The 13,515-nt window shown below is 42.7% G+C and overlaps 1 protein-coding gene across 1 annotated transcript in view; it reads right to left on the bottom strand.

The window, feature by feature from the left end:
* The window catches only part of PDZK1 (PDZ domain containing 1), a 39,406-nt gene that overhangs the window by 1,084 nt on the left and 24,807 nt on the right, over positions 1 to 13,515 (bottom strand). The window contains exons 4-8 of the mRNA XM_036768034.1: positions 13,010 to 13,146; positions 11,408 to 11,603; positions 9,344 to 9,540; positions 1,275 to 1,496; positions 298 to 588 (exon numbers count right to left, since the gene is read on the bottom strand). Coding sequence (XP_036623929.1) covers positions 298 to 588; positions 1,275 to 1,496; positions 9,344 to 9,540; positions 11,408 to 11,603; positions 13,010 to 13,146 — 1,043 coding nt within the window. The remainder of the gene's footprint in view (positions 1 to 297; positions 589 to 1,274; positions 1,497 to 9,343; positions 9,541 to 11,407; positions 11,604 to 13,009; positions 13,147 to 13,515) is intronic.

The raw sequence follows: 13,515 nt of genomic DNA, 5'->3' as shown, positions 1-13,515 counted from the left end.
GAAAAAAAAAAAGACATAGAAGAAGAAGCAGTGAACTCTGAGTCCCTGCTTTGTGTATGACTTTGGACAAATCACAGCCCCTCTCTGGGTCTTTCTCCCATTTGCAAAATGAGAGATTTGAACTGAAGGGTCTGACAGTCCTTCCTATTCTCACATTCTGATTCTGTAACAGGATTTGTTTTCCTGATGGGTTATATTCTTTGGTGACTGTAGATTGGGGACACACCTAATTAACTGAAAATCCCTATGAAATGAACTCGAAATGCCTATGGATTTTAAAAAGTCAAGGTCACTTACTCGTTCTTTCGGCATGGGTGAGTGTCTCTCTGGCTTGGCTGGTGTCTCCTCAGTAGAATCGGGGGAGTCCTCCAATGGATCCGCCATGGAGGAAATAATAGGGATTTTCTTAGCCTGAAAGTAATCATAGGCCTTCTTTCCACAGACCAACAGAATGACACTCTTTCCGCTGTTCTGGATTTTGTCCACTACACTCTCATAAGATTCATCCATCACATTGACCCCATTCACTTCAATGATGTAGTCATCATCTTCTAGACCAGCTAGGTCAGCTGGGCTGCCCTTCTGTACCTGTGAACAGAGGTTCCAAGTGATTTCAATATCTGTAGTGCAAAAAGATATGTTACGCTTACCTCCTTACTTAGGACGAATAGTGAAGGTGGGAAGTTGACAGTCTATTTAGAGCCCTGCTGTTAATTCACTTTAGCACATTTTTCTCAGCTTTCAGTATTCTACCCATAAAAGCTGTGCCTCACACCAAAAGTAAAAGAAACAGTTGCATGCTATACTATATGTGACTTCTGGTGTGGCACCATGGGATTCCTACACCTGTCTCTTCAGAGATAAAGAGATAGATCTCTGCCTCTAACTTTGGATTCTCACATGGTTCTTATTGCATAGCAGGACAGGGAGGCAACCCCTTCAAGACATAACCATGCCTAAATGCAGAGCAGAAAAGTGTGACACAAGTGTGTCAGTCCCAATCCCAGTTCATAGTGTGCCTTCACAAGGTCAGAAAGGGCCACACTAACCACCTAAAAGGCATTCAGTGGACTAGATTTTGAATATGTTTATTTGGAGAGAATTGGGCAGGAAGTTATTTAAGAAATGAGGATTAGATCTCCATTTTCCCAGGAAAACTCATGTGCTTGGAACCACATTGACAGCTATTCAATAGACCATGGTGGTGATCGGGAACTTAATTATGGTTTCTCTGCTACCTAGTACTCTAGTGTATTTGAGCTAAGTAGTCTTACCTCTTTGATGAAGGAACCAGGCTGGTCCCGAACGGCATTTAAGTGGAAGCCATAACCCTGCTGGCCCTTGACCAGTCGGCAGAGCTTGGGCTTGTGAGTCTCCACTTCCTCAGGGGGAGCAGGGCTGGTGGCCATAGGAGAAGGAGAGGCAGGAACCTCTTTGACAGCACCATTAGGCAGCACTTGATTTTGAAGGTAGTAAAGAAATGGAGAAAACTGAGCCTTTGAAAAGAGAAATGCATGTTTGCCTTAATGGAAAGACCTTAGGTTTTGTGATAGGCTCTGGTTCTGTCTCTACGGAGAGCTCATTGCACTCACTCAGGCCCCCAAAGCCTAGCACTGTGGGCTGAAAATTTCACTGCTTCATAACCAGAAAGGCTTTGGTGGGAACTAGGTAATAAAGTGTATGTGTGTGTGGCATGTTTTATACATGCGTATAGAAATGGAAAAAGAAAAACCTATTAGAGGGATGGACAGAACACAGTCCTGGGGGCTCAGGTTTCTTCTCCTGTTTTGCTTTTTGTGTCCCCTAGTCTGCAGTACCCCTTTTACCTAGATGACAAGTCACTGACAAACCCTCTGTGCCTCAGTTTGTGTCATCTCCAAAATGGACAGAATATGAGTCTTCTACATCCTTTAGAGGACTTCTGAGGATTAGGAAGCTCATGTCTACCAAGGTCCTTGTTTCTGAAAGAAGGCAAACACTAAGCTTGAGACCCACCACGACTCTATCATTAAGTTGTCTTGAAAGACTCAGGTCTACTGGAAAAGAGACTATCCATTAACACCAAGTTTTAAGAATAGTCAGTTATAGGCTCAGATTTTAAAAGTTAAATCTCCATTGCTGCTTACCTTTGGAAAGCCCTGGGATGTATTCTTGATGTACCTTAATAAACTGTGTAAAACACACACACACACACACACACACACACACACACACACACACACACACACACCCCACCTCTAGTGGCTTCCTATCACCTCCAGGATCAATTGATAAAATCCTTTCTTATTCACTTCCCCCCACCTCTACCTTTCCAGTCTTCTTACACCTCCTCCTCCCCCCACATTCTTGAAGAAGATCCCATGGCACTGTCTTCATTGCCGTTCCTTGAACAAAACACTTCATCTCTGGGCATTCACTGGCCCTCCCCCCTGTCTGGAATGCTCTCCCTCCTCATCACCACTTCCTGGGTCCCCTGGCTTCCTTCAAGTCTCATATAAAATCCCGCTTTATTCAAGAAGCCTTTCCCAATCCCTCAATTCCAGTGCCTTGCCTCTTGATTATTTTCACTTTATCCTGTATAGAGCTTGTTTGTATATAGTTGTTGGCATCTTGTCTTTCCGTTAGACTGTAAGTTAGTTGAGGGCAGTGACTATCTTTGCCTCTGTATCTCCAGTGCTTAGCACAGTGCCTGGCACATAGTGGGCACTTAACAAATGTTTATTGACTGACCAACTAGTAGAACTACTAGCAGTCTTTTTCCTTCCAAACCCATCCTCTCCCAGCTCCTACCTCCCCCCACCACCCAACAAAAAAAAGTCACCATAATGATACTTCATCGTGTTACGCCAAGTGAGACTTTGTGCTTTAAAAATGTCTCATCTTAACCACAAGACCACATCGCCTTCCTTTCTGAATGAGAACTGCCATAGTTTAGAACTTCCTAGCTGCCCAACTCAAGTGATTAAATTCAGACCTTTTCAAGGGTACGTTTGTATAAATGTTCCTTGCTAGTCATTTTCCATATCTTAAAAGAAAATAGCGAGCAGCAAAATTTTTAAATGACTCATGGCAAAAAAGTTAATTCTAGTCATTCGGCATCTCAGCCCTCAATACAAGTTCATAAAATTACCTGGCAGGAATATTATGTCTCCATCTGAAGGCGTAAAAGGTCAATCCTGCTAAACCTCTAAAAAGGACAGTTTTCTCTAAACTTTCATCACTCACTCTCCCCAAAAACCTTCTGCAATCTTGTTTATCCTCACTCAATTTCAGAACAGTCAGTCAATAAGTATTTTTGTTTTGGTTCGGTTTTGGTGAGGAGACCCAGAACTGAGATCTCTTATCTTCCCCTATACACAAACTATTCTTTGATTTTTGAGGCTTATCCTTTAGCATGGACCTTTTATTTTAGGGACTGATCTCATTGGTACAGGGAACCCCCAAGTAAAGAAACTCCCTCTAAATGAACTGTCGATAAGTATTTATAAAGCACCTTGTATGTGCCAGGCATGAGGTTAAGGCCTAGAGACATACAAAGAAAGACAAAAGACAGCTCCCACTCTCAAGGAGCTCGCAAAATGCTAACAACTATGTACAAACATGATATAGATGGGATAAATTTGAGAGAATCAACAGAGGGAAAGGACTAGCATTAAGGGAAATCAGAAAAGGCTTGCAGAAGGTGAGATTGCAAATCCTATAGCATATCCCTAGAGGTATCCCTTTAGGGTTGTCCTCAACTTATTTATCAACATTATTTGCATATGATTACTCAGTCAACTATGAATAATGCACCATCATCTTCCTCTTATTTCTCCACCTTGACCACAGTGCTATCTTAAAAGACTGACAAATGCTTTGATGAAACCCTAATACACCATCTACTTCATTTCCCTACTTTCCTAGCAGCCCTGCCCAGAAAAGGAAAGGTTATTTTGGCAAGACTAATTCCCAGGGAATACACAAACTCCTAGTACAATCCTTCCTCTTCTTGGGTATTCACCAACTCTTTGTTTAACAATGTCTTCTAAAATCTTGTAGAGAATCAACATCCAGCTTGCCAGTCCATTTCAGACTGAATGATCATAGAGTCTTAGATCTACAGCCAGAAGGAACCTCAAAGGCCAGCTGGTCAACCCTCCCATTTTCTAGATGAGAGAACTGAAGCTTAGGGAGATACCAGCTCAAGATACTATTTCCTTTTTTTTTTCTATCAGTACATTTGCTCATCTTTCAGCTCCTCTACTCCCCCCATACTTCCTCAAAGATTTACAATATGGGCTCTTTGATCATATCTGGAAGGCTGGTTTTCCCCCAGTACTCCAAATTATAATTCACCTAGCCCTAAAACGTGGACTCATTTAAACCGTTGACACACTATTTCTTCATCTATTTTGAACTCAAATTCCCTCTCAGTGATCTCTCCTTTTCAGTTAGAAGATTTCTTCTTGATGGAGAAAACTCATTCAAAATGAGTTATGCTGTTCTGCTTTCATCAGTTAACATTAAATCATGACCCGATAAAGACAAGCAGCCAGTATTAACCAGCGAGAGGAAGAGAAGGTAAGAAATAGCTGGGAGTCTGGCATTCTTCAGCAAGATCTCACTGCTCATAGTTAATTACTGTTGCAGCTACTATTTACCACTAGGGGCTGGCATTTATCTGATAATTAACAATTACAGCCAACAGAGCCAGGTAGCAGCAGATAATTTAAGAACCTCTCTCTAACAAAGCCCTGATTGCTGCACACTTATGAAGGGGCCAGACAGTTTCCAAAGGAAAGTAATAGCAAGGAAGTCATGAGTAAAATGATCAGAATTTCAATAGGTACAGAGAACAATGAAATTGGTCCCGTGATTTACAAGCTTAGCACGTACTGTGCCAAACTGATCTCTGCCAGAAGACTGAAGAAACACTACTCTAGTTTATTGGGAAGGAGGAAGTATTTGTAACTGCTCAATCCAATGGCCTTTTTTCAGTCCTCATTTGACTTCTGTTGACACACCCTCCTCCTAGATATTCTCTGTTCCCCAGGTGTCCATGACATAGAATTTCTTTGGTTCTCTTCCCTCCTGATATGACTTTGGCATCTCCCAAGGCTCTGTTCTGGACCCTCTTCCCACTCTTCTTTGGTGATCTCACAGCTACATTGGGTTCACATGTCATGTCCATGACAATGACTTGTGTATACACATGTGTATGTATGTGTCTATACATTTACATTTGTGGACTCAAACGAATCTATGATCTCACCAGTTTAGGAGTTCCCACCAATGATGCGAATTATAAGCCATCCTGGGCAACTCTTTTTCATATTCTTCCGGAAGTTCATCACAGGAGGTCCATTCAACATGCTGGCAGCCTTCTTTGCTTTCTCCCAACATCATGAAGGTACCAGTGGAAAACTCCGGCTGTCTCCTTGTCACATTCTCTCTTTTGCCCCGTGGCAGCCCATTTTCTCTTCCTGTCATGTAATTCCTTGTTTTTATCATTTACCCTGTTTCTCCTTTGGAGCTCTATTGGTTATTTGTTACAGCCTACTCACCTCCACCATGGACCTTCTCATCGCCCTCTATGTGATACTCACCTTTTCAAAGTCAGTGCTCTTGCCCACCTCACTGCTATATAGCACTGTTAGTATTGGAAGGAAAACTTTTGCTTTCATAGGAAGTATGGGGCTAGTTAATTGAGTTTTGCAGTTTTCCTTTAAATAATCCCATCCAGGGGCAGCTAGGTGGCACAGTGAGTAGAGCACCAGCCTTGGAGTCAGGAGGACCTGAGTTCAAATCCAGCCTCAGACATTTGACACTTACTAGCTGTGTGACCTTGGGCAAGTCACTTAACCCCAATTGCCCTGCCTTCCCCCTCCAGATAGATAGATAGACAGATAATCCCATGCATTCTCCTTCTTTCCAACTGTGGGCACATTCATAGTCCATCTCTACTGTCTGTCTCAAACACACATCCAATGGGTAAGTTCTTTTAAGCGTCCATCAAAATGCATGCTGAAGTCTGGGCGATAGACATTGTTCACGTACTTTATCTCTCCTGTGTGGATGAACCGGCCAGGCTTCTTTGAGGGATTGCGGGTCTCTTCCAGGAGGCTCTGCTGCGTCCTGGGGCTTAACGTGAGCATCTGCAGATGTCGCTGTTCGCTCCATCGCTCCTTCTCCTGTGCTCTGTGCTGCATCTCCTCTGTCACAGTGGTGAATGCCTTTGGTGAGCACGTGTCTCCCCCGGCATTTATTATCAGACAGTCACCTTCCCACTAATCCTGAATCATCTCATCATACAGAGAGGGGCTACTTGGCTGCAAATGAGCCCAGAAGGCAGCCTTTTGTTCTACTGAATCAAACGCCCTTTTTTTTTTACATATCATGGGATCTCATATTCTCCATCTCTTTCAGTTAATTGTGAGATGGAAACAAAATCCTTATAACAACTATGCATAACCAAGCAAAAAAAAAAAATGACTTCGTTGTCCACGTCCAAGAAATATGCCTTATTCTGCCCCTTGAATCCATTACCTCTCTGACCAGAGCTAGGTTTTATTGCTGGCCCTCTGGAATCGTAGGAGAGGCGTTTTCTCAGAAAATACATATTTCCATAACCCTTTATTGCTGGAGAAGAGCCAGCATTCTATAGCACTTTACATCTTTTATCTCACTGTATCTTCACAACAGTCTTGTGAGGTAGGTGCTATTGTTATCCCCACTTTACACATGAGGAAATTGAGGCTGAGTGACTTGTCCAGGGTCACAAAATTAGCGAGTGTCCGAGGAAAGATGTCTTCCTGATTCCAGGTCCAACCGTACAGCCTAGCTGCCTAATAACTATTATTATATCTATGTCTTGAGCTGCGTCCCTAAAAGTCAAATCTAAGTATCTGACATTCTTCCCATAGCATCCTTCCTCTTGTAAAGTTCCTACTTTCAGTTGGCTGCAGTGATGAAAACACCACCCACATCCCTAAGTCCTTTTGTTTCTGATCAGTTCTTCAGAATCCACAGCCATTTTCTAGGTTCCTTCTTGACGCATTCATTCTCACATGTTTGTTTTCTTCGTTTGTTAAAAGGAAACAAACAAAATATTCTCACCTAAATCACTGTTGGTGGGTGGTCGTTTTCAGGCTGGGCAAGTCTCCGGAGGCCTCGCTCACATCTTCAGTACCCCGGGAAGGCAGCACACCACTGACTGGCCCTCTAAGAAGATGTATGAAAAGGTGTGCTCTCCAACCCACTACTTCTCTGCAAATCTGGGGAGACTATGAGCGTAGAAGACTACATATAATGTCTGATTTTTTTGTCATGTTGATTAGTTTTGCTGAGCTATTTTCCTCATTTTTTAATTCGTTTAACAAAAGACTGCTTTCTGAGAAGAAGGAGGGGTACAGTGGGAAATGTAGGTGAAGTAAAGACAAAAGACATCAATAAAAACTTACTTCAGAAGTAAATAAAATAATTTAAAAGAACTTCAGGTCACTTCCATTCAACAGCGAGGCATCAGAATAAGACAAGTGGAAATTTACAGATTCAGGAAGACTCCCCTTCCTGAATTCAAATACAACCTCAGACACTTGCTAGCTGGGCGACCCTGGACAAGTCACTTAACCGTGTAGGCCTCAGCTCCCTCATCTCTAAAGGGAGCTGAAGAAGTCAATGGCAAACCAGTCTTGTATCTTTGCCAAGAAAACACCAAATGGGGTCATGAAGTGTTGGGAACAACAACAAAAATGAAACCAATGAAATGAACCCAATGAAAAAGCCAAATAGATTCTTCCCAATTTTGGGGATGTGAACCATGGTCAAGAAAATCAAATTCTATTTTTTAGGGCTAGATGGCTAAGTAGCACTGTGGCTAGAGTGCCAGGCCTGGAGTCAAGAAAACCTGAGTTCAAATCTGGCCTCAGACACTTATTAACTTTGTTACTTTGGGCAAGTCACTTAACCCTGTTTGCCTCAGTTTCCTCATCTGCAAAAAAAAATTACCTGGAAAAGGAAATGGCAAACTACTCCAACATCATTGCCAAGAAAACCCCAAACAGGGTCACAAAGAGTCAGATACAACTTAAGCGACAACAAGAACCACAAGGATCATTTGCCTTAGCCACCTTATGTTACAGATTAAAAAAAAAACAGTCCAGATCACACAGCTATAAGCTTCTAACGTCAAAACTGATAATAAAACAAAATTAAACCATCACTTGAGCCTGCAGAACTTTTTTCTCCCCAGGATTTCAAAGTCACTAGAGATACCCTATAAGTGTCTTCTAACACCATTCATTTACCTGTGAACCTAGAAGAGTGAGTAACAATCAGTGGATCTTATGGAGATCTCTGCCATTTTTAAGCTACATGTTCCAAGAAGAACAATTCCACCTCTCTACTCAGCAGCAGGGTGTTGCTATGTCAAACGCCCACCAGAGGCCCCTTCTCAAACTGAAGAATGGCTCCTTCATAGGCCTTTCCTCAATACTCTTGCACCACCTTTGGGTGACTGCTTTAAAGAACCATGTGTTTGTCATACAGTGTCTGTCATTTCTTCTCTTCTTTTGCTTCCGTGTCACGTTCTTCCATTGGTTAACTTCTGGACCCTGGTTTTGATTCCCTTTTGTCCCCTTAGATGTTTTTTTTCCCTGGCTTCTTTTCCTGGGTGATTTCTCCCATCCTACCTAGGAATCCTTCTTTTTCATAAGACAAAAGAGATAAAGGTCTTCTTTGGGCCCCTTTAGCCTCCAGTATAACTGATGAGCATTTGGGGTAGGAGGACCAACATGGTGCCTACCAAGCACTTCACTAGAGCAATTCCCTTACCATCCATGCTTCTGTCTTCTCAAGTTGAAATAGTCTTGTATGGTTCATTCTGGAACCCCTACAAATTGCTGCTTAACATTAGTATCAAACCTTTGTATTAATCAAGAGTCACAAACAGTATATAGGGTTTATCTGTCAGGCAGTCAACAAGCATTTCTTAAGCACCTACTATGTGCCAGGTACCTTCCTAAGCACTGGGGAGACCAAGAAAGACAAAAAACAATCCCTGCTCTCAAAACGCTCGCTCATAGTCTAATGGAGGAGACAACAAGTAAATAAAATATGTACAAACAAAATATGAGCTAATCAGCACAGGGAAGGCACAATCATTAAGGGGAATTGAGAGAGGTTTCTTGTGGAAGATGGGATTTTAGCTGGGACTGCAGTGGAGATGAGGGAGAGCATTCCAGCCATGGGGGACAGACTGTGAAAATGCCTGGGATGAGATGAAAACTCATTCACGTTCAGCAGCAGTACTATAACCCATGAAGCAAATACCGTCCTTGGACCATGCTCTTCTGCAACTTACCAGTCTGTACATGGCATCAGTCTCCTTGTCTACCACCAGGAGTGAGGTCTGATCCCCACCCTTTTTAATCTTCTCCACAATTCTGTCATGGTCCAACATTTCCACTGACTCTCCATTGACGGCAACGAGCAGGTCGTTATTCTTCAGACCGGCTGCTTCTGCTGGGCTTCCAGAATCTATGTCTTTGATGATCTGACCTATTCACCGTAAACCAAATGGTCAGAAACGTTCTTCTCTTTCCGGGGAAATGCCCTAACCATGGAGGTGATGAGAGTAAGAATAAGGATGGAAGAATACAGAGGAGTAAAGGTCTCTCTGCATTATTTCTTAAACTGCCACAGTTTAAGATCTTAAATGATAAAATCTATTCCCTCCTTCCATCTACTTGCCCCAAATTAGGTAAGCATGGAAGCATAACGCCCTTGGCGAATGCCCATCCTCCCTGTCATCCCTGGGGGATTTTGTGGAATGGGAAAGTGCATGCAACCTTCATCCCTGCTCAGAATTCTCACAAGGCAGTAGGCTCGACCTTTAATAAGAAGAGACACTTTGGAGGTGAAAGAAAGTGTCGGAGTGGAAAATTCCAATTACACTCTACTTGAACAAAATAGTTTGTGTGCTTTAAATCTCAAAACAACTGGGGAAGGCAATTATCACCACTCTCATTTTACAAATGGTTAAGCTGAGACATGGAAAAGCTTGATGATGGACCCAAGGTCACAGAGTGAAGAACTGAGCATGCTCCCTTCCCCAATACCCAATTCCTTATTCCCAATCCCCTTCAACCTTCCCACCCCAAAGTTCCAACCAAAAGTCACCCACCCTTTCCGCTGTTCCATAGGCAACAGACTTCCCCATTATCCTAAATCTTTTCTTCTCCTACTCCTTCCATCTTCTATCACTGAAACCTTGCTCCCCCAGATGACATAGCCTCCTTGGACACCCTTTCCACTACTGGTGGCACCTTCACTCATTCTCCTTGGCTCACTGGTCAAGGCAGGAGAATACTCTGCTCACCATTGCCATTCCCAGGTTCTCTCCCTGCCTCCATCACTCAGTAACCTCTCTGCCTTAGAAGTTTATGCAGTTCATATCTACCACCCAATCAAAATCCTGGTAGCTCTTGTCTACAGACCTCCAGGTAACTCTCTTTCCTTCCTCAACTAGTTCAGTGCTTAGCCTACAATTTTTCTCTGCTCCCCATCTCCTGCCATTACATTAAAGGGCTTCAGAATACATACTGACTTTCCCTCAAACTCCCTTATCATTCAATTCCCTAACCTGCTCACTTCCCATGACCTATCCTGCCACTCCCAATGCAGCCACATACAAAGATGGTCAAGAATTAGAGGTGGGATTGGAGTGTCCATCTTCCTGATTCCAAATCAAGCACTCTAGCCACTATGCTATGCTGTCTGTCTCACAAACACATAGAAGGTGTTTAATAAGTGCTTAATAAATTAGCTTAAATTGATATTAATGACCTCATACTAGGGGACTTTAATATGCACATTGACTCCCCCGAAACACCTTAACCACTTTAGTTCCTCAAGCTACTCACTTCTCACAATCCTCTCTTCTACCCCACCTCAGCCACACAGGAAGATGGCCATGCTTTTGTTCTTGCTATCACCAATAAACGTCTAAGATGACTTCATGTTAAAAAATTCTGAAAGCTTCTTATCTGACCATAATCTATTGACTTTCCACTTATGCCTCTGCCTTCCCTTACCAAACTGTACCCTTCACCATTCCATGACCTCTAATCCCTTAACCCCTTAATTCTCTCCCAGGCCATCATTCCCCCCTGAACTTGCCACTCTCCCATCTTTTCCCTATCTTGACCCTTTGGTGAACATTCAACTCTATACTGTGCTATTTTCTTGAGTCCCTACTCCCCCTCTTATCATTTTGCCAACTGCTCCCTCCCTCGATCTGCTATCATAAACTGATCCCTGGTATTGGACCCTACCCTGATCTAAGGATTGATTCAGGTTGTCCCCACAGAATGTCAGGGGAGCCTGAATCAGGCAGTTGAGCCTAAGAAATTTGGAACCTTCTTACCTTTCTCCCCGGGGCCTACTCTCAAGTAAAATCCATAGCCCCCATTTCCCTTGGTCATGTCCACAAGCCGGGGCTTGTGAGGAAGCAGCATCAGATTGGCTGTCTCTCTTTTGACTTTTATCTTATGATCACTGTAGTACTTGTCCATGTCTTTGTCTATCAGCAAAAACATAACTTGGCTTCCAGCCTTCTTCACCTGTAGAAGCATATGTAATAGAGTTAAGTCCCTATGGACACATTGTCTAAATGTATAGACACAGCTTAAAAGGCAAAACCACAGCCCCAGGAATCTGACGTTAGGGAACGAGCAAATCCCCGATTACAGCCTTCCTGGTTCTGAGATGCTGGTGGTATAATGGACAGAGCCTGAAGTTGGGAAGACCTGAATTCAAATCCTGACTAACTGGCTGTGTGTCCCCAGGCAATTTACTTAACCTTGGTCAGTCTCAGTTTCCTTATCTGTAAAATGGGAATGATAACCGGGTTGTTGTAAGGATCAAATGTGATAACATTTGTTAAGTGCCTGGCACACAGTAGGAACTTAATAAATGCATTTTTCCATCCTTTCTTCCCCCTCTTTGAGGTCAGTCAACAAATATTTATTAAGTGTCTACTACAAAGGCACCTTGCTGAGCCCAAGAGATACAAAGAAAGGCAAAGGACAGTTCCTGACCTCAAGGAGCTTACAGTCTAACAGAGGAGACAACACAAAGACATCTATCTATATTATACAGGACAAATTAGAGGAAATCAATGGTGTGGAGGTGGGGATTGGGGAGACATCATCCCTGGCTTCAGGCAGGGCTATGACTTCCTACTGTCCTTCTGCTTCTTAGTTATGTACCTTCTTTCTACCTTCCTTTCCAGTTTTCTTTTTTTTTTTTTCAGAAAGCTGTATTCCCCACAGAAGGATAAGAAATTCCTCTGAGAAGGAGATTAGAAATATACTGAGATCAATATGAAGAAGGAACTATCAGGTAACTAGAATGCATGTTGGAACAAGGCAAAGGCAGCCAGCCATAAGGACCACCTTATACGATCCTAAATTCCTGGTGATACAAATACTAAAAGAAAGATCACTTCTGCACTCAAAGAACTTATATCCTAATAGAGGAAGACAACACATATAATGCAGTAATGGCAAAGGACAAAAATGTTTTGGCCTGGGAGGTTACAGGAATGGTGAGCAGAAACATGGGGTAATCCATTGACATGTCCTTTCTAGGAAAGGTAATGTTGATTTTGGTCCCAGAGTTGGAGATAGAACATGGAAATAGAGAAGGAGTCTGGGCAGTGGCAGGGCATGAAGGTGACTGAAAAGCAGCAGCATGATGGGGATGGTTTGGTCTAGTTCTAGGGAAGTCTCACCAATCAATACTCATGGCCTCAGGGCAATGGTCCCCAGACCCAAAATAATATGGAACTGGCCAAAGACCTTATTCATCAGCTCTTCTATGTTATGAATCAGTCTGTCCCTGAAGGGTATGAAAATTCCTTCTGTCATTCTGGTTCACATTTGTCCTCTCCTTTTAAGTCTTGTCACCAATTTGAAGAAGAGAAGATAAAAGCAGCAAATACTACCTCAGCAAAACTGGGCCATACCTTTTCAACCACCTCCTCATGACTGGCACTTTCCACATTCTCCCCATTCACTTCAATCAGACGGTCTTCAGACTGTACACCAGCCTTTGAAGCCACACCCTGGGGAACCAAGTCAGTCATGTACACTCCCTTTTTACCTAGAAAGAGGAAGGAAAGGAAGACAATTCATTCCGGGCAGGAGGGCACAAATTCTGGTTCACCAACACCTTGAAGTTCCTAAACTCTGAAAATGAAGAGACTTCAACTAATAAAGCTAAGTTACAATTTTGTATCTTTGTGATTAATCCACTCTTTCTTAGCAAACAAGAACAAATCTCTGGCTTCTCATTAGGAACAGTAAAAGAACAGCACAGTACTTACAGCCCTGCACAGAAGATATTTGTTGATTTGTTCATAATCCTTGATCCTCTCTAAAATATAAGTGGGTTGTAATTGAGAATCTTACGATTAGCAAACATTTTAGCCAGAATGCACTGAACAAATATGCTTAATTACTGTATTATACA

The sequence above is a fragment of the Trichosurus vulpecula genome, chromosome 7 (genome assembly GCF_011100635.1).
Source record: "Trichosurus vulpecula isolate mTriVul1 chromosome 7, mTriVul1.pri, whole genome shotgun sequence".
NCBI classification, from domain to species: Eukaryota; Metazoa; Chordata; class Mammalia; order Diprotodontia; family Phalangeridae; genus Trichosurus; species Trichosurus vulpecula.
This window is presented reverse-complemented; position numbering and strand designations above follow the sequence as displayed.